This window comes from Lissotriton vulgaris, unplaced genomic scaffold, assembly GCF_964263255.1.
Source record: "Lissotriton vulgaris unplaced genomic scaffold, aLisVul1.2 SCAFFOLD_683, whole genome shotgun sequence".
NCBI lineage: Eukaryota > Metazoa > Chordata > Amphibia > Caudata > Salamandridae > Lissotriton > Lissotriton vulgaris.
In genome coordinates this window covers 70,609-90,294 of record NW_028251994.1, presented here as the reverse complement: position 1 = coordinate 90,294, position 19,686 = coordinate 70,609, and the positions used below count along the sequence as shown (strand labels likewise).

Below are 19,686 nucleotides of genomic sequence, written 5' to 3'. Positions count from 1 at the left end.
AATTATGGGCATTATTTTAAGGCTATCTGAATGTGACAATCATCCCATACATACACCATATTTCGTGTGCCCTAGGCTGAAATGCACTTGTAATACGGTGGATGGAACATCTGCCAACTTTGTGATGGAGTATCCCTCTGTCAAACTCTAAATAAGACTCTGTGCGCTCTTTCAGTCAGTGTCTTTATTTCCTTCCTGATTACAGTTTTCATGTTTTCTGTCTTTAGCGTCTTTAAATGGGCCATATGTACAAAATACTGATTCCGTTTTCCTAATTGAGATTCTTACTGAATCGCAATTAGGAAATCACAATTCCTAATGTACGAAAATGTAGTCTGAAATATTGATTACTAGTGTCTCAAATCGACCTACCTCATGATTATCATCTCTTCTAATAGGCTCCTAGAGTGCCCACTACTCCTTCTTTCTCAGGCTCTGCTGCAGTTTAGTTGGCACTGTGTTCCATTTGGAATCAAATGGACTCCTGTTTGTCCGGCATCATTTTTTACTCCATACATTGGGTGGGCCTTCTTCATAAATGGGGCCTTCCATCTTTAGTTCTGATCGACCCGAATGGGGAACAAGCAGATCCCTCAGTCAGGGCACCGCAGCTGTACTTCAGTGATGCCTACTCTCTACTCTGGCTCATCCGCTGTTCACCATGCTGATTTGCACCCGCTGGCGATACTTCTAGCAGTGGGACAAGAAGACGCATAATACTTGAGACACTCCAACACTTTTGGGGTCATATTTCAACCCTTTCAATTTAAACACACCATCTTAACAATGTTCTTCAATATTTATTGTCTAAAAGATTGACATTTAAGTGAATCCTCACTATATGCCTTTGCCAGAGAATCTCAGACAGGTGTACTCTGCATCTGCCCGCAGATATACTGTCATTGCTGTACGAAATACTGGAGTTTTGACTTTGAATGACAATCTTTGCTGGTGGTTGGTCACTCTCCCCCCTCCCCCCCCTAAGTCTGTGTTTTTGAAGTGATATAGAGCGTTACAACAAGAGGGACCATCGGTACAACAATAATTGAAAAAACTGAGATTTGGAACATTTGGGCCTTTCCTTGTCGGATACCTGTCCATGTGGCGTGCGTTTGACAGGCACACTCACAGGAACGTTTTCAAACTGCATTGAAACACTATGTTGCAAGGCATATCCTACTCGACTGATAATGGTACAATATAATGACAATGTGGCAAAGTTTTTATTTTTAATATCACATGTTCATTGAAGGCTGTAGAAACCCTGATGTTTTTGAGAAGTTTTAAATTAGAATTTGGCCCCGGACGATATAGAATTCTATACTTATAGATGGTCTGATAAAAAAAAAATGAAGCCTCTTTTATATTGGTAAGTGGGTACTGGAATACAATCTCTCGTAATAACCAGCTTGCCTCTTCAAACACTATTTTTCAAGTTCATATGGGAAAATAATGCAGTGTAGGCCACTGAGCAGCTTTTAAATGCAAAATGAATTGGAGCCATAATCTTCTTTAGAGCAGGGAAGTGGTCCTTTTGTGAATCTAATACCCTTACCCAATGGGGTTTGTCTGTTCTTCTATTTGCCTATATATGAAAGGAACTGCGGCATACAAGAGTCGATTGTTATTGCGTACACCTAGCTGTACGCAATAACAATCTGAGCATTTTAAATAAATCAGTTAAGTAATGTGGTGGAAAGTACATTTTACATGTTCTCTTTCAGCTCAATGAAATGTTCCTTTCGTGGTATTAACATATTTTCACATTTCTTTTAATGTTTAGATATATGCTAATTTTTCAGACTTTTAATTACCCGTTCTGGAGGATCTCTGTTACAGCAGCACAGGAAGGTTCTCCACCTGAACCTGTCAACACTCCACCTTCATGCGTGGAGATTGGGGTGTGACAGTTGACAGCTTTCAACATTCAGTCTGAAGACTGCAATGTTATCTTGGCAACTAGGTGTCCCTGCACCAAGACAGTATATACCTGCCACTGGGGAAAGTTTGTGGCATGGTGTACAGGAAAGGAAGTTGACCCCCTTCTCAGGTCTGCCTGTTTATTCTTTTTGTTGCCTGGCAGGGCTCTTGGTTTAGACACTTCAAAAGGTTATCTTTCTGGCATCTCAGCCTTTCTGTGGTTTCCAGATCAGCAATTCTTCAAATCCTCTATTGTAAATAGATTTTTGAAAGGTCTTCAACATATGTGTCCACCTTCACCCTTCATCATGCCTCCGTGGGAAACCAATCTAGTACTCACATTTCTGATGTGCACTGCTTTGGAGCCGCTACACAGCTGTCCTTACCATCAAGACGTGTGTCTTGGCTATGCTATGCGTTAATATCTCTTGTGAGTGTGTAATCACTGGTTTTCTCCTATGTATATTCTTGGCTCCTGTAACTGATGTAATTCTGTAACCTGTAACTCGCTGATCTTCACGTAAAGTGCTTTGATACCTCTGGGTCTAGCCAGAGCTATATAAAACTCTGCAAAAAAATCAAGATGGCCTTTCTAGTGGCCATAATATCTGCCTGGAGGGTCAGTGAGTTGCAATTGATACTCATGCATGTTCAGCAGTGATGAGCCCTGTGGTGGTGTTTTAGGTGCATGCTCAAATGCATGGATCTTTTTGTAAGCCTTTTCGCCCACTATTGTCCCTGGAGGCCATCTGAAGCTTCAGCGTGTTTCGGTAGTTAGCTTATGTTTAATATGGAGGGAGGAGTACATTGGGAGGTGGGTAGAGATTTGCCCACAAGGATCCGATTTCTTTTTAAGTGAGAAAGTGCATTTGCACTTGCTCATAAGATTTTGCATGTATATGTTTGCTCACATGAAAAAGGCTTTCATTAAAGATTTCTGGTGGTATGTCTGGAAACATGTGATTGTCGTAGAGTCCAGAAATACTGATGCAAATAATTAAGATTCAAGAAAGTCCTTAAGCTGTTCTAGGGACTGTAATCTTTTTGTATATAAGTAACACGGGAGTCTAAACACTTAAAATTCATATCCTCGTTCAAATCTATGGGAGGTTAGAAAACACCGTTAGTTGAATTAATTTCACTACATGCACAGGTATCAAGAGCACAGGACATTTAAAATTATTTCGGAAGGATTTCCTTAAATTACATATTTTGGCCATAAATCTAAGATTTTATAAATGTGTTTGCCCTTTGCAAAGATGGCGATAGTCCTTCAGCGTGTGTAATTTGCAGTATCAATGCACCCTGCCTGACATTTATGCCTCGCGGGCCCCCACACCATTTTGTGTTATATTGTAAACCATCAGTGCAGTGCACCAGTGAGTAGTAATGCACACCAGCATGTGTCATCTTACCCCGTAGGTGGAGCGCATGTTTATGCCTGGCCCCCCAGAAATGCGTGAATTGCATCAGGTTGTGTACTGAACACACTGTAGTGTGTGTGTGTGTGTATATATATATATGTATATGTATTTGTATATATAATATACTTTGCAAATTGTTTGATGAAAGGAACATTTCACTTGTTGATGTTACACTGTAACATCATCAAGCTTTGTGGAAACTGCCTTCCAACTGTGTCTCAAAAAGATCAGACTTCAGCAGAACATTTGCTACATTGTCACGCGGTTTTGGATGAGTAACTTTCCTAGACCTATAAAAGTATCCAGAGAATCACATTTTTAACCAAGGACTCTATTTTACTGGAAGACTCGATGAAAATGTGCTTGCAAGGTGTCTTTTTTTGTTCTCTTTCTCAAGATGTCACATTGGTTTGAATCTTTAATGATGGAGAAGCCAGTAACCTTTCTCAATTTCTCTAATTCTCCCTAACACTTGTCCCTCCTGTATTAATGCTATGTTATTAATAAATGCTTAGTGTTGCCTGTATGTAACCTGCAGGGCTCTGGGATCAGATACCGGAGGCTCCACCAGGAATCCAGCTGCTCACTGTGGAGTTGTTGGATTAAAACCTACCTACGGGCTACTCTCCCGCCATGGCCTTATTCCATTGGTGAATTCCATGGACGTACCAGGCATTTTAACCAGGAGCGTGGATGATGCAGCGATTGTATTGGGTATGCCTTTATCACTGATTTCTCCTATTGTGCTAGGAATGTACATGTACAGTTTTAGTTTATTATTTCTGTTTGTTACGGGTGACTATTATTTTATCTTTTAGGCGTGCTCGCGGGCCATGATCCAAAGGATTCGACGACTGTGCAAGACCAATTTCAGTCATTCGAACTACCTGAGGAAATAGATGTCAGCAAACTTTGTATTGGAATACCCAGGGTAACATTTACACGTTTGACTTTACCAAAAATTTGCATTTCATTTTATTTAGTATTATGTATTGGGCCACATTAGGTTCCAAGGTACCAGTACTGATATGTAGGCATTCGGCTTGATTTTAACATTGCAAAGCATGAATCATCAACTTTTTTTCCTGAATGGAAAATTCAGTCTTCAAACCTCGTATAACACCACTGAAGCGCTGAAAGCTAGTTTATATATCACTTAACATATGTTCATTGGGACATATGTTAAGTTCGGGTTACCGTTTAGCAAATTAACATTAGTTGTACCTGACAGTTTATGTACCATGATATTTAAAACTTTGAGTAGTGGTGAAAAAAGAATCTTTGCTAAAAGATCCTTTATTTTCTTAACTGTGTATGGAAAAGCCAAAGCAGTTTTGGACCAAGTAACCAACATATTAGAACACATAAGTAACAGTAATAACATTGTCTCCAAAAAAAACGCCAATAGAGAAATATGGTCTGTTTACATTTAAAAATATAGTCATTTTATTTATTAACATAGCTCTCATTCTTGTGTATTAAACTGCTTGTTTATTTTTAGGTTAGGCGCGAGTGGTGTTTGCTCCATTCAAGTGGAGCATTTTCAATGATATAAGAGAGTTTGGGGAAACCTTTGTGAGCCATAGCTTGTAGCTTCTTTTGCGTTGCAACTTTCATCACATCTTGAGTTCATCTGTAGGAGTATTTTATTTTCACCATTTCCTATTGACTATTTGGCTTGTCCCTGTGCCTCCACTGGAATGCATGAGGGACTAATTTACATCTGAGATCAGCCAATGTGCGGACCAGTAGCAATGCGGAGCAAGCACTGTCAAAAGCACCCGAAAAATGAAAGCTACAGAAAAGAATAGTTGCTTTATTTTTTCTGTCATCCATTTTTCAGGTGCTGCACCATTCGCCAGCTGATTCTACACATGGTGGCCATCTTGGAAAATTAGTCTAAATATATTGAGATTGTTTTATTGTTCCAAGATGGCCGCAACATAATCTTCACAGTATCTATATTTGCTGGTTGGTTGTTAATTCCTGATTTTCGTGGTTGTTGCCAATGGTAACATTTCCAGTCTGAATTTGAAATATGATATTATATATATTTAACAAACGTAGTTTCTGAAGACAAAGATGTTGTACTTAGCCGTCCAAAATCTTGATCTTGACGTAGCAGTGAGTCGTTAAGCTATGACTTCTTTAATAACATTTATGGTAGTAGTGAAACTCTTAAGATTTTTAGCAGCCTATGACTCCCGTATGAAGTCATCAGCTTGAATCAGTAAATGAAGTCCCTTTTATTCACTGTAGTTACAGCAAACATTGAAAAATACATTATTTTCCATTGCTGTGGCATCAGTACTTGAAGACCAATGATTCCTTTGCCTCCCCCCTCTTATCCTGAGTCTCCAGAGACCTATAGAAAGGAATGAAATGGTGAATGGTGAGTCACTGTCTCTTCTGTCTTCCTTTGGTCCTTCGAAGCTTGCAGGAGTCAGTAGTATGCATGGTAATTGCTCCTTCTCTCAATGACTTTGCAGGAGTGACATTATCATTAATAACGGAGTAGGAGCGAAGTACAAATGGAATTAAGCAAGTGCGACAGTAAGCCAGGAAATACTTATTAAAATAAATGAGGGGGGAAAGGACTGTTCTGGAAATTGTGCATGATACCAGATTTAGTTCAACAAATTGGGAAAGGGCAACTGGAAGCAAGAGAGCAGCAAGGACTGTGCTAGGGCACCAGCCATTTCTAATATATATGCAATGTGGCGAAGCGTAGGGTTATGAGGGAAACAGGCTTGCTTCATTTAATAGTGCATGACTTCTGTACATCTCCATTGCTGGCACTTGGGATCGAATTTTGGGGGAGCTTGTGCTTGACCTGTGCAGCATCAATTCTAGATATGTCGATATCAAAAAGGGATTTGTCCACCTCTTTGTTGTGATTGATTGATATCCGAGAACTCTTTAGCTTTGCTTACCTTGCCTTTCACTAGGAACCCCTCAGTGAAAACATCACCATTACTTATATCTACCAGTTTATGTTTCTGTATAATCTTTTAATTCCTGGGCATCCAATAGTATTTGGACCTGGTATATGTTTTTATATAACGGAATCAGAAGTAAATTAATGGCATCAGAGCCCTTTCTAAATTCTTAATTGTCTTGGAAGAGGGATATATTTTAGTTGGTGTACCATTGTCTCATCCAGAATACTAACGGTTTTAAGCTGTATTCTTGAGTACCTGCCTGCTCCAACTTCCCTTTGCTCTTAATGTTATAGGTTTAACAGGCACCTAAAGAATGTACCTTATTCCCCACAACTTCAATTATGAACCACCATGGGTAACCACCTCTCCCAACCCGGCTGGTTAAACCTGGGATCATGGCTGAAGACTTTGCTTCTTGAAATCATTATTAACCATACTCAATCACACTTAATGAGTTATTTATGCTAAGGTTAATGGTAACTTTGTTTTCATCCTATCAGGAATACCATGCATCAGGATTGTCCAGAGAAACAGTGGCTCTTTGGTCTAGAGCTGCTGACCTGTTTGAAGCTGCAGGTGCAAAGGTCATTGAAGTGTCACTGCCTCACACTGGTTATTCAATAGTCTGCTATCATGTGCTATGCAATTCAGAAGTGGCATCAAACATGGCAAGGTTTGATGGACTTGAATACGGTAGGTGTTCTTAAGTTTCCTTGAAAACATTCAGCAGCGTGATGTGTGGTTCTTTGATGTGACATTAAGTGAATTTGAACTTGAAGTTTGATACATGTTTCCATGCAGACTGAATTCATAGATGAAAAGAAATGAGCTGAGGTTAGACTTTTCTTTTCATTTATTTGAGTACTAGCAGCCTGTCCCGACGTTGTCGTGGTATGAATTGCTGCCGGCCAGTAGTATATTGTTTTGTAGGATTTCGTTTTGATAGCATTTCTTATCTGTGACAGGCCTGTGAAACGCTCCGATTCACAGTGCACTGCTGATGCACTTAAGAGCGCGCGTTCAGCAGTGTGTGAACTCGAGTTTCCCTACTTTATTTTACCTTGCAATATTATATAGCACGAACTCAACAACATGGCATGAGCACAATTTACATTACAGAAGAACACATTCATTTGTGGTAGGCACGGGAAGACAAAGCGATTTGCCTGGAATCACAGGATGTTGAGCTGATGCCGATGCCGAGATTCGAACGTAGCTCCCCAGCTCTAAAGTTCGCAATTCTAGAACTTGTGGCGGGAGGTGTGTCTAAAAGTGTATGTCGGTGCTGGCCATCAATGAGAGAGACCGGTGCATTTTTCAAATGGGTGGTGAAATAATATGAGTATGTTGCTGGAGATGTGGGCCGCCGTGCCACCAATGTACTTACCGGGGGAGGGTAAACACCCATTATTCCGCAACTTTCTTTCCGCATACCATCACTCCGCATACTTTCATTACGAAAGTACCATGACTCCACAATGCCATTATAACGCATGGCATTACATTTATATGCTTTTACCATGCATACATTTACAACAGAATTCGGTGTAAATGCATGAATGGTAAAAGCATGAATGGTAAAAGCATGTTTTTTTTTAATGTTTGGATAAGGTAAGTATGGTTATAGGGGTATATGTTTTGGGGTACTGAGGTATATGTTTTGGGGTGTTTGAGTATTTTAAGGGTTCAGAAATAGTTTTGGGTTATGGTGTACGGGGTAGTTTTAGGGTTTATGGATAGGTATGGGTTTTGGGGTACAGGGGTATTTTTAGGGTTCAGGGCTAGGTGTGGGTTTGGGGTGCAGGGGTATTTTTAGGGTTCAGGGCTAGGTTTGAGTTTTGGGGTACAGGGGTATTTTAGGGTTCAGGGCTAGGTTTGGGTTTTGGGGTACAGGGTTATTTTTAGAGTTCAGGGCTAGGTTTGGGTTTTGGGGTACAGGGGTATTTTTAGGGTTCAGGGGTAGGTTTGGGTTTTGGGGTACAGGGGTATTTTAAGGGTTCGGGGCTAGGTTTGGGTTTTGGGGTACAGGGGTATTTTAAGGGTTCAGAGCTAGGTTTGGGTTTTGGGGTACAGGGGTATTTTAGGGTTCAGGGGTAGGTTTGGGTTTTGGGGTACAGTGGCATTTTTAGGGTTCACGGGTAGGTTTGGGTTTTGAGGTACAGGTAGGGTGACCAGATTCTCAAAACAAAAAAACGGGGACAGGTCATAAACATAGAAGTAGGACTACGGTTTGCAGTAACCATCGACATAAAAGTAGGACTATTTGACAGCTGTCATAGACATAGAAAAGGGACTACAATGACCGCTCCCTCCACAGACCGAGTGGGCACTGGCTATGCAGAACCTGTAGATTGCGAAGGAAACTCACACTGTCACAGGCTTTTTGAGCAGGACCCTCGGTGTACATATATCTGTGAAGGAAAGTTACAGTGCCACTATCTGTGCTGAACCTGTACTGTATAAGAGAAACACGCACTGCCACTGCACATGCTGCCAGGCAAGTGTGCGTGTGTGTGATGCTTGCATTGCTGCTGCGGCATTATACCTGCTCTCTACAAGACAGGTGCTTGCCCCATCACTGCCCGTGCTTTCGCTGCTGTGTATATGTGGTGTGTTGCAGCCTGAGTGGAATAAATTTAGCGGTAGGGTTATCCGCGCAGTTCACACGAATGCCCCTCAGGTGAAAGGGTTTAGTAGATATGTCACCTGTAGGATTAAGAAGACCAGTGTTGTTATCCTGGATGTCCTCACTGGACCGGATTGTGGGATCCTATGCATGACTTGCTCTTATGTACTTTTCAAAAAAAGGGCAGGATGTAAGCAGGCACTACGTTTGAACATAAGCATGATGGAAATTATACAAGATGCAATCTAATTCCTCGCCGCATACTTTGGAAGCAGAAGACTGGCGCTGACAAATGTAACTTAATTTTCTTTTCTGTGCCTCAGTTCACAATGTGGGCTACTCGAGAACATTTATTAATTCATTCAAGAGGTTTACACTGTATGTCACATAGGGAATTCATGGGTGTTCCGTATACAGGATATGTAAAAAAGAAAGCCAGTTTGTATTGGTGTCACAGAATGTGCACTCATCAACTTGCATGGTGTTCTCCCTACAGGTGTATGCCTCGGCTAATGAGTGTCCCCACCGGTGAATCCATCATGCATTATATTAATGTGCAGATAAATTCCTCAGGTGGTAACCATGTTTAGGTTGAATTTGTAAAGTACGATTTGGGTAAATGTCCAAAGGAAGATGCACAAAACTTTATAAGGAGCATCAGTTTGTAACACTTTTTTTTAAGCGCTTCAAATCATCACATTATTCAGGTCGACCAGATGAAAGTCATTTGTGGGGCTGCAGAATACCTCCCCGAACATCCCTGACAAAATGGGCAATTAAGCTGAGCAAGTATACGTTATCAAAGGAGAATATTAGTGTTCTCAGTAGCGACCTGTTGTTTAAAAGACTATATTTGCAATACTCACTCGTTCCAGTAAATTATATCTTACTTTTTTCCTCCTAAAAACGGACAATGGCTGAGCAGTGTATTTACAGGTTTGACTAGACCTTTGTCGATTACCCCCGCTATTCCACCCCCCCCCCCCCCCCGCTTTCCCTGATCAGACTGATGGACTAAGATTAACGTCAGCTTCTCCCTTTCATTGTCAGAGACTTTTGAGATCCCATAACTGCAGAGACTTGTGTTTACACCAGGTACCGGACCAGTATTAGTAGGCGATCACAGCAGTTAAAAGGCCCCTGTGGTGCCGCAACCAGGGCGCGAGGATTTGTTCTAATGTGCACATGAGGCCTGATTAACATACTTGCAACACGCCTGTGGGGGCACCTCTTGGAAGTCAGCAAAAGTACATAGGTGGCGCTGCGTGGACAAAGAAGGGAAATCCAGAGAGAAAATGTCTCACTTCAAAGGATTTCCCTTCATGCTACAGCGCTCACCTCAGTGAAGTCACACGCAGTGCAAACAGAGCATGCGGCCAATCGGACTAATGAAAAACCGGGACTTTTGTGTGTATAACCCGGACACTGTTCGAAAATGGGGACATTTGACTCATTTGGAGAAAAGTGTCGGGACACAGGGACACTTTTCCAAAAACGGGGACCGTTCGGGGAAAACCGGGACGTCTGGTCACCCTAGGTACAGGGGTATTTATAGGGTTCAGGGCTAGGTTTGGGTTTTGGGGTACAGGGTTTTTTTTAGGGTTTAGTGATAGGTTTGGGTTTTGGGGTACAGGGTATATTTATAGGGTTAAGATGGGTTAGTGTTTTCGGGTGTTGGGGTATTTTAAGGAGTAAGGGTGGGTTATGATTATGGGGTGCAGGGGTATTTAAAGGGAGCAGGGTGGGATTAACACACGATATGAGACATGGCATGAAGGGCAGAACATACCACACGCCCCCAGCGTTTGTCACGCCCCCAGCACAACGCAGACATACCCACAAGGGACTACATTGCTGGCACGGTTCTTTTACCTTTTAAATGTATATGGTGGGCATCTGCATAGCCTATGTCCTTTTGCTGCAACTGCCCTTTCCAACTTTGTATTGGGTGTTGTGATTGGTGCTGTGGTTCCTGTGATTACCCGCCTCAAAAGTTTGGGCTCTCTCTTCATTATATCAGTTTGGATGGATATGGATATGGATATGGTCTAGGCCTTTCATTTGATTCCATATCTAAACTCTTATATAAAGTCTCAAAATGCTAAGCGGAGAGCTAATAGTATCAGCCAATTTACCTTTGGCCATTTACAGTACCATCAGCAAATAAAATACTGATTGCTGTGACTAGGTCTGCAAATGTTATTTTACGACCACAGATTGTTTATTTTTTTGATTAATTATGGTACTCTGCACAAATAATTGAGATTATATTAAGATAGGAATTCATTTTTGTATTGGAGGTAATTTGCTACAGCAATAAAGATGAGTAGATTGCCCATGTGCAAAGAAATACGCAAACTATGTTGGTCCAAAAATGTTTGAAAAAGTTAAAGTTGGGCAGTCATGACCAATAATAATACTGTTGCTCAGGTTTGTTTTTCTAATGGGCAATATCTACTATACAGAAGTCCCTTAGTAAGAATTCATCATAAATTCCTTGGGAGTAGAAAAGTTAGCCAGGCTGTAGTGAAGGACCCTACGCCGGTCACTGAGAAGCAAAAGGGAAGTCTGGTGTCAAACCAGTTGTGCCATGGCACTAAAGAGACATTGTGCATGTCTGTGTGTGATCTACTTTTTTTTAAACCTGAGTACTGACAACCTAGGTCAGTTGTGGTTCCTCCTCCCTCCCCACAAATGGCATGATGTGAGCCATGTTTGAATAATGGTAGTTATTCTTGAGATATCATGGCCATCCTTGGCATGATGGTGCTTGCCTCTGACATGAACCAATCCCAGACATAACTGCAGTTATTTTAATCATTTTATTGGCAGCAGTGGCATGATAGAGCACACATTTCAGATAATACTGGTCCTGGCAAAATGGTTGTAATTTCTGGCATATTGTGGTTATCCTTGCCATAATGGTTACTACCCTTGTTCTGGTGCAGTACAATTATGATACATTGCAGCTATCCTTGGCATTCCAAAGCACATCGCTAACATACCTATGCCATGACATGATGGTGCCAGTAATAAAATGAATTGTCTGTGAGAGGCTGCTGTTATGATGTCAGCTGTTAATGAGCTCCTACAAGACCCAGACAATTTAATGCCCAATCATGGCATATTGTGGGCATTCCTGACATAATTGTGATCATCACTGGCATAATGGTGTACATCTCTTTCACATGATGGCTATCCAATGCTTTTTAGCTGTTCTGATGTCTAGTTGGAAGCATTCACGGCTGCTACCTGGAAGCAGCAGTGTAAGGGTTGGGGGGTCACTTTAAAAAAAGAAATCACTTACCTCCTGGCCGGCCGGCGGGCTGGCTGGCTGCCGCCACCTCTCCTGCGTCTTCTTCCTGGCTTCTTGGGAGAAACAGGAAGCAGGAAGCACCAGGGCTCCCACACTCCCTGCAGCCTATCACATCGCTGTAATGCAGTATTGTGATTGGTCTGAGCGCCGTGACACAGCACTCAGCCACGGGCTGGGCTGGAGGGGCTTGGGCATGTTCACCATGCAGGCTGTAATGCAGCCTGCATGGAGAGCAGGGAAAGTGTACATGAAGGCCGACAAAACAATCCTTGCGCACTGAGGAGGGTTGTACCACTCCTCCCCTACCCATCAGCCCTGCCCCACCCTCTCATGGAAGGTGCTTCAGCAGGAGGACAAAATAAAGATACTAACATTAGTTAAAATAAAATAATAACGTTAGTTATTATCATTATAAATTTTCCTTTCTTTTGCTGCTCATAGCAGTAGGGCGATGCACCTCCGCCTTAGTGTAGAAGCTGCCGCTGGTTGGAAGGTGTGGGAATGCATGGGTGGAATATGTAGGCAGTGTTTTGGAGTTCAGAGTGATTGCGCTAGCTGGCCATGGCATCATGCTGCGAAGGTTTACTTGTGCTTGTGTGTGGACTGTAGCAGAGGAGAGTGTGAGCTAACTGTACGTGTAGTCATGCCTACCATCCTTGTGGGAGATTTAGATATGATTATAATCCAAAGCTGGATTATACATCCCTCCCTACAAGGAGATGTACTTCTGATCAATAAAAAAACATCCTAAGCCACTGCCTGATATAGGATGCATAAAGACCAAGCAACTTAATATGTGTCCCTGGAGCACATCAGTCCTACTCTGGTGAGAATAGAGCATTAAGCACTCAAGACAGTATCTCAAAATGTTTTCTTGTTTGGCCCCAAAGATCGTTGCTCTTGTTTATGAATCACCTCTTCATTGTGAGCGTCTTATTGTTGCTTGTGATCTTGTTATCTAATACACAGAATGGTACTGCTGTATTTTTTTTTAGAGCTACAGCATGATGTCCACAAACAAGCAAATCAGAAAGTTTGCAAATCCATGGATGAAGGGATTGCTTTCAGAAGTTAGAAAAAAAAGAAATGAAGGGAATAGATGAACAAATAGAAATGAGAGGGGAAAGATAATTAGAGGAAGAAGGAAGAGGAAGGAGGAGATTAGAAAAAGAATAAGAAGCTGAAAGGCATGTAAGGGAAGGATGTACCACAAAGAGGAAAATACACATTAAAGAGAGAATATGGTAGCAGTGAAAAAACAGAGTAAGAAGTACAGAAGCAGAGAAATAAAGACCAAAAGGAGATAAAGAGAAAGATCAATGATAATATGGAAATGAGGTAAAGAAAGAGGGAGCAAAAAATGGAAGGAATAAAAATAAAGAAACCGGTGTGAAAGAACGAAAGTCATTAGAAAAACAAAGTAGGAATGAACAAAATAGAGAAAGAAGGAAAAGGGAGAGAGTAAATGAAAGATTAAAGTAAAAAAGAAGAAACTACGGTAAGAAAAGGAAAATGTAGAAATGACAGAGAAGAACAGAGAATAGTAGAAAAAAGAGTTGAAAAGAGAAAGTAAAACAAACACTGAGGAACAAAAAGGAAATAAAGAAAGAATCAAAGAAAAAAGAAGTAGAAAAGGATAAAGAGGAAGAGAAAAGAAAAAGAAAGCAAAAAAGATGGGAGACAAAAATAATGGACAAAGAAAAAGAGATAGAAAATCAAGAACGAGAAGAAAAGCAAGAATATGATGGAACAAAGATAGGTGAGCCAAGGAAAAAAACGTAGAGAAAGCAAGAAATTGAATATTTTTTCAGAAGACGGTGGGCTGCATGGCCCTGCACTCTAAGCTTCCTAGCTGTCATAGAGCTGAGCGCACAAGCGCTATCTTATCATGTAGACCGCTGCATATTGTTAAACCAGCTGCCCGGCAATTCATGTGCAAGCAACTCAAAAGCAGGATAAGAGCTACTGATGCAGCTTGTTGGATACTCCCGATTTACGGGTATATGCTGTCCATACCTGCCTTGTGATGGAAAGTGATTCTGCTTGATGTTCGTGTGATCCTTCTTCATCAGCCGAGGAAGATCCAGGTCTTTACTGCCTTCCTGAGTCCCATTTAGCTATTGAATATTTATTTTCTTTGCTGGGAGAGTTCCAAAAATGTGTTGCCTGTATGGAAAAGGAAGCCTGGCCATATGCTCCCTATTGTATACTGATAGAGCGCGCAGGTCACCAGACTATACATTTTCCATACTCTCCTGGGCCCATAATCAATAACACATTATCCTAGTCAGGTAGCCTATGCGCTAACTACCAGATATTTTATTCTACTAGGTCCTATACCATTGACTTACCAATCCTTGTCACTGGTACCTATAACCTCTTGGATCAGGGAGTTAGTTTTAAAGATAGTTCAATAAACAAATAGCATTTGCACTCATATAATAACCACAGACTCTGGAAGTTTTAAAACTCTTTATCTAAATTTCATCAAAGGTCATGATCCAAAGATTGAAAGTAATAAAACTATCAATAATCAAAATTAGAAATAGTGTATAACTATGCAAAATATATATTATGCCAATCATTTAGCAAAATGAGATAAAGGGAAGGTAAGAACAAGGAACATCCTACTATATATAAAACGAACTTGCACAATTTTCTACGTGTGGGTAAAGAAAAAGGATCATAATAAATAACACAGCTTTACGCAATTATCAAAGGTTGGGGAAAAAGAGGGAACATAAAATGCAACAACGAAACCAAATTGACCACATAGCTATAGGGAACGTAAAAATGGAACACACTTTTAATCAAATAACCACGTTTTAATTACTTTAAAGGGAAGGTGAAGAAAAAGGAAACATTTATGCAATCATGAAAAGCGTTTTAGCTACAAGGAGGGTAAGAAAGTGGAACATGCTATTAATTCAGCAAAAAACACGAATTTATCATTCACCAAGGGAAGGGTAAGAAAAGGAACATGTGCAATTAAAGCTTTAGCAAAAATTAGGAAGGGTAAAGAAAAGGACGCAAATTATACTGACAATTACCCACACAGATTTATATTTACCTAGAATGGTGTGAAGACCAACCCTGGCCACGGGTGAGTTGAAAGGACAGAAGAACCTCAAAGGTTGCAGTGCCAGTAGGCCAGCATGTGCAGATCAGAATCAAGACAGGAAAACCCAGATTTGGATCAGGACCGGACCACCAAAGGTTAAGACCAGCACCCGCGGTTCAGTTGCAACGCCTGCGCTACTCCCTCTCTGCAGCTAAAAGACAGAACCCCGATTGGGCTATCGATTTCACCGACAAAGTGCTTCGCCAACACTTCAGCTTCCCAGGACCCCGATTGGGTCAGCGAATCTTCTGACAGAGTGCACCGCAGCCCTCTGCTCTTAGTCACCTATTGAGTGCGTTGGGTCAGTGACTGGTCAGCTATTGAGACAAGTCATACAAATTAACTAGCTAAACCTACTCTAATTATACTGTTTTCCAGGTCAGTGTACCACCCCCCAATGTTGCAAGTGTAAGGATCCCCAATTTCGATTGGACAAAAGAGAAGGAGAGGTCATCACACCCCCCCAAATTCTGTTACTTCAGTGTTAAATATACATTTTTCGTTCCCGCCCCATCAATGTCCTTTCACATGACGACTGCATTTCACCTTACAATGGTTGTTCTATTGACAAATACATTGTATACAATTTAGCTTCTTCTAGCAGGGTCAGAAGTCATCTTCCCAGGCGCATCTTGGCTGTGACTGTCTTCAGGCTCCTATTCAATGACAACGAGTTCATTTCCTAGCCAGACTGGGTCATGCGCAGAAGGACTTTCAAAATGGAGTAATAGCACCTCCCAGGCCCAAAGATTGCAATACATGAAAAGTAAAAGGAAATTGTTTTAGAACACAGAATAAAATGAATACACTATATCCCATGTATTTCTACTCTATAACCATTATCTTAATTTTAACTATAGCATTAGGCAGAACGAACAGCTTAGCAAAAGCAGTAGTGCAAGCTTCTCGCATGTGAGAACATAGAGCAGCCATATAGAAAATAGTGCGCAGAAGCTAGTTTCCCTCCAAAGCTGAGAGTACGTCATGTCACGTGAGTATGACAGACGCATGCACAGTAGAAAATCCCGGGTAGCAGCAGCCATTTTAGATGCAAGCGTATTAAGGTTTAGTAAACACATAAGCAAGCTTCTCTCGGACACCCGATGTCGATGTAAAAGGTGCAAAACTAGTAAAACAAACATGTTGGTTACATAATTAACGTTATTCGAGGTTCATGAATACGAGCAAGTCGCTTCTCGTGCGAATCCTTGCTCCATCAGTAGGGAGGGACAGTTATCCATGGGTACATTCTACGATAGCTGTAGTTCGGTGAATATCAGAATTAAGGTTGGGCTCTAGCTGTTATCAGTACAGACTACCTGGAAGGTGAGTCTCTGGTTAGCAGTAGAGTGTGAAGTAATTGGAGGGTGGAGGTAATGTGATCACTTATGTTGAGATGTAAGAGTTTCTTTCTGCATTTTAGATTCTGTGTAGTCTTTGGAGAAGGAAGAATGGGGCAACTACGGCATGACAATGGCCATGGTAGTAGCCTTTAGCTTCTGTTGGAAACCTAGTTTTGTTTTGTGTTAATGAGTTTCAACTAAGGGGGGATTACATTTAGAGTTATTGGTCTCTGGATCCCGCCAATAACCTTATTTTTGCATTATTCTCTGGTCATTGTTTGATAGCTTTCCAAGATAAATCTCACACTTCTGCATTTTTCCTCTTTACCATAACTTAGTATTCCCTAATACTAAGATTAACGCTTTCTCATACAGCAACCCTAACCCTATTCCATTTCATATCCCTAGCCTTTCCCTCACAGTAACCTCAAAACTAAATCCAGCCCTAACAATATATTAAATAACAAGAGCAACCCATACGTCCTTGTGAGCTGGGTAAGTGCAAAAGTACCAAAACAATGTTCACAAGGAACTCATTTAACACGATCCATAAACAATTTGCAACTCGAGTAGTTGCTCTGATTCAATCCTAGTAAATGTAAATGTAAATTTATACTTGCATAGCACACTACTCACCCGCAAGGGTCTCAAGGCGCTTGTACGTATACCGCTGTGGAACCCATCCTGGCTTTCCCTGTGAGGCGTCCACTCCTGGGCACCCCCAAGGTGGAGGCCAGGCATCTTTAGCGTTGTGGGAGCCGTTGTGGAGATTAAGCAAGCTATTGCCCAGAGTTGCAGAGTGGGACACCATGATTGGAATAGGCACCGAGGCGAGAATTATCAGGTCCGTGGAATTTTGAGCCCAAGACCCGCCGAGGCGGGGAATTGAACCCTGGTCTTCTTATCTTATCTTATCTTAGGTGCAATTTGTAAAGCGCACTGACGCCGAAGCTTCCTGGCGCTGGTAGACAGGATGAGTGCCGCAGGGGGAAGAAGATGGCGGACTTTGCGGATCCTCCGAAGATGGTACATGCAGGATGAGACTACCGCTCCAACTTGGGCTCTGAGGGAGAGTTCGGCGTCAATGATTACACCCAAACTCTTAACTGTTTTTGCCGGTACAGGGGGAGAGCCGAGCTCCGGGGGCCAGAACTGCGGGCCCCAGTGGGCGTGACTGAGTCCAGGGAGAAGGAGCTCGGTTTTACCGGGGTTCAACTTTAATTGATTCTGGTTCATCCAGAGTTGGATGTGAATCATGGCTGCGTGGAACGTGTTGATGGCATGTGGTGAGTTGAGTGATAGGATGATTTGTAAATCGTCCAGAGCTAGACTTCTGCATCAGGGTCTGCCGCTCCAACCATTGAGCCACACTTCACCAGTCAATTTTTCATTTATTCACTTATGACCCTCCATTGAGTCACAGCGTTATATAGTATCACAGTTTGTATACACCATGCATGCACTTACTCGCACGGAAGAGACATCCCGCTCGAGTGCAGGAAAGGTGATACCGAACGTATGTTATCATCCTTATTGTGTAAATAAAGACACTTGAAGTTAATATTGGGGGTTACCTACCCTGAAACTTTCCTTCCATGAATGGAGAATCAGACAAATAGTCTGAATATCCCAGGATCCTGCGCTGCATCTAACAGAATCCCCACATCCTGGCCTGTTTAACAATTACTTTCAGTGTTGTACCTTCCCCAGAAAACACAGTCCTGAAAAGACCCCGTATCTAGAGAGGGGCGAAATGCTGTCGACACCATAACAAAAGAAAGAGCCTGTACTATCATTATTTATTGTATAGAGCTCGTCCTTTTGATTTTCACCAATAACTTGTTTCCAGTTTTTTTCACTTTTTTGTCACATAGCATTCACCAAAATAGGTTATGGTTACGTCACTGGGGTTCACAATACCACTTCAAATGTGCAACTAAATGCAAATATTTTAATGACTTGTCTAAGGAAATACAAACTAAAACTGCAGAATAAACTTACCTTCTTTGGCTGAAGTAAGGTATATCAATAATTCAAGGTCTGTTGGGCTTTTTGCGAGTACGTTTAACACGCGTGGTGTATACAAACTGTGATACTGTATTTCGCTGTGACTCAATGGAGGATCGTAAATGAATAATTAAATAAGAGTAACTAATCAAGTTGCCGATTGTTTATGGTTCGTGATAAATGAGTTCCTTGTGAACATTGTTTTTGTACTTTTTAAAATCCAACAATCAGCACATCCTTCACCTAACTCTACACCTTACCGTAAACCTAACTCATGAAGTTGACTGTCACTCAATGTGACTTCACAAAAACCATACGTGGTACAAAAGGGGGTGGTGATGGACGGAGCATCTGAATCAAACACTCACACCCAGTCAAAAGATCTGGGTTTAATCCATCACTGTTCCTTAGCCCACTCTGCCACCCCAGTTCAGACATGGCTATATGCAAATCAGTCTGACCCTGTGCCTCATGGGAACAGTCCAGCCCGAACTGCCAAGCCATGTCTTCCCTGGACCAAAAAGAAGCTTCTGAGGACCGGTTTCTGGCATTCCAGCCGTCTTCAGCCCGGCTTGCTTGAATCCAGTGGCAAAGTGAGCAAGGGACTCACGTCTGAGCATGCCCTGCCACACTTATGGCGGCCAAAAGCGGTACAAAAGGGGGTGGTGATGGACGGAGCATCTGAATCAAACACTCACACCCAGTCAAAAGATCTGGGTTAAATCCATTACCGTTCTTTAGCCCACTCTGCCACCCCAGTTCAGACATGGCTATATGCAAATCAGTCTGACCCTGTGCCTCATGGGAACAGTCCAGCCCGAACTGCCAAGCCATGTCTTCCCTGGACCGGAAACAAGCTTCCGAGGACCGGTTTCTGGCATTCCAGCAGTCTTCAGCCCGGCTTGCTTGAATCCAGTGGCAAAGTGAGCAAGGGACTCACGTCTGAGCATACCCTGCCACACTTCACAAAAACCATACCAATAACGT

At 41.9% G+C, this 19,686-nt stretch overlaps 1 protein-coding gene across 3 annotated transcripts in view; it reads left to right on the top strand.

Annotated features, from left to right (window-relative positions):
• QRSL1 (glutaminyl-tRNA amidotransferase subunit QRSL1) overlaps positions 1–19,686 on the top strand; it is a 197,787-nt gene that overhangs the window by 110,098 nt on the left and 68,003 nt on the right. For all 3 annotated transcript variants that reach the window (XM_086950965.1, XM_086950967.1, XM_086950966.1), the window contains 3 exons: positions 3,883–4,058; positions 4,163–4,275; positions 6,787–6,979. In XM_086950965.1, the coding sequence (XP_086807091.1) occupies positions 3,883–4,058; positions 4,163–4,275; positions 6,787–6,979 (482 nt within the window). The remainder of the gene's footprint in view (positions 1–3,882; positions 4,059–4,162; positions 4,276–6,786; positions 6,980–19,686) is intronic.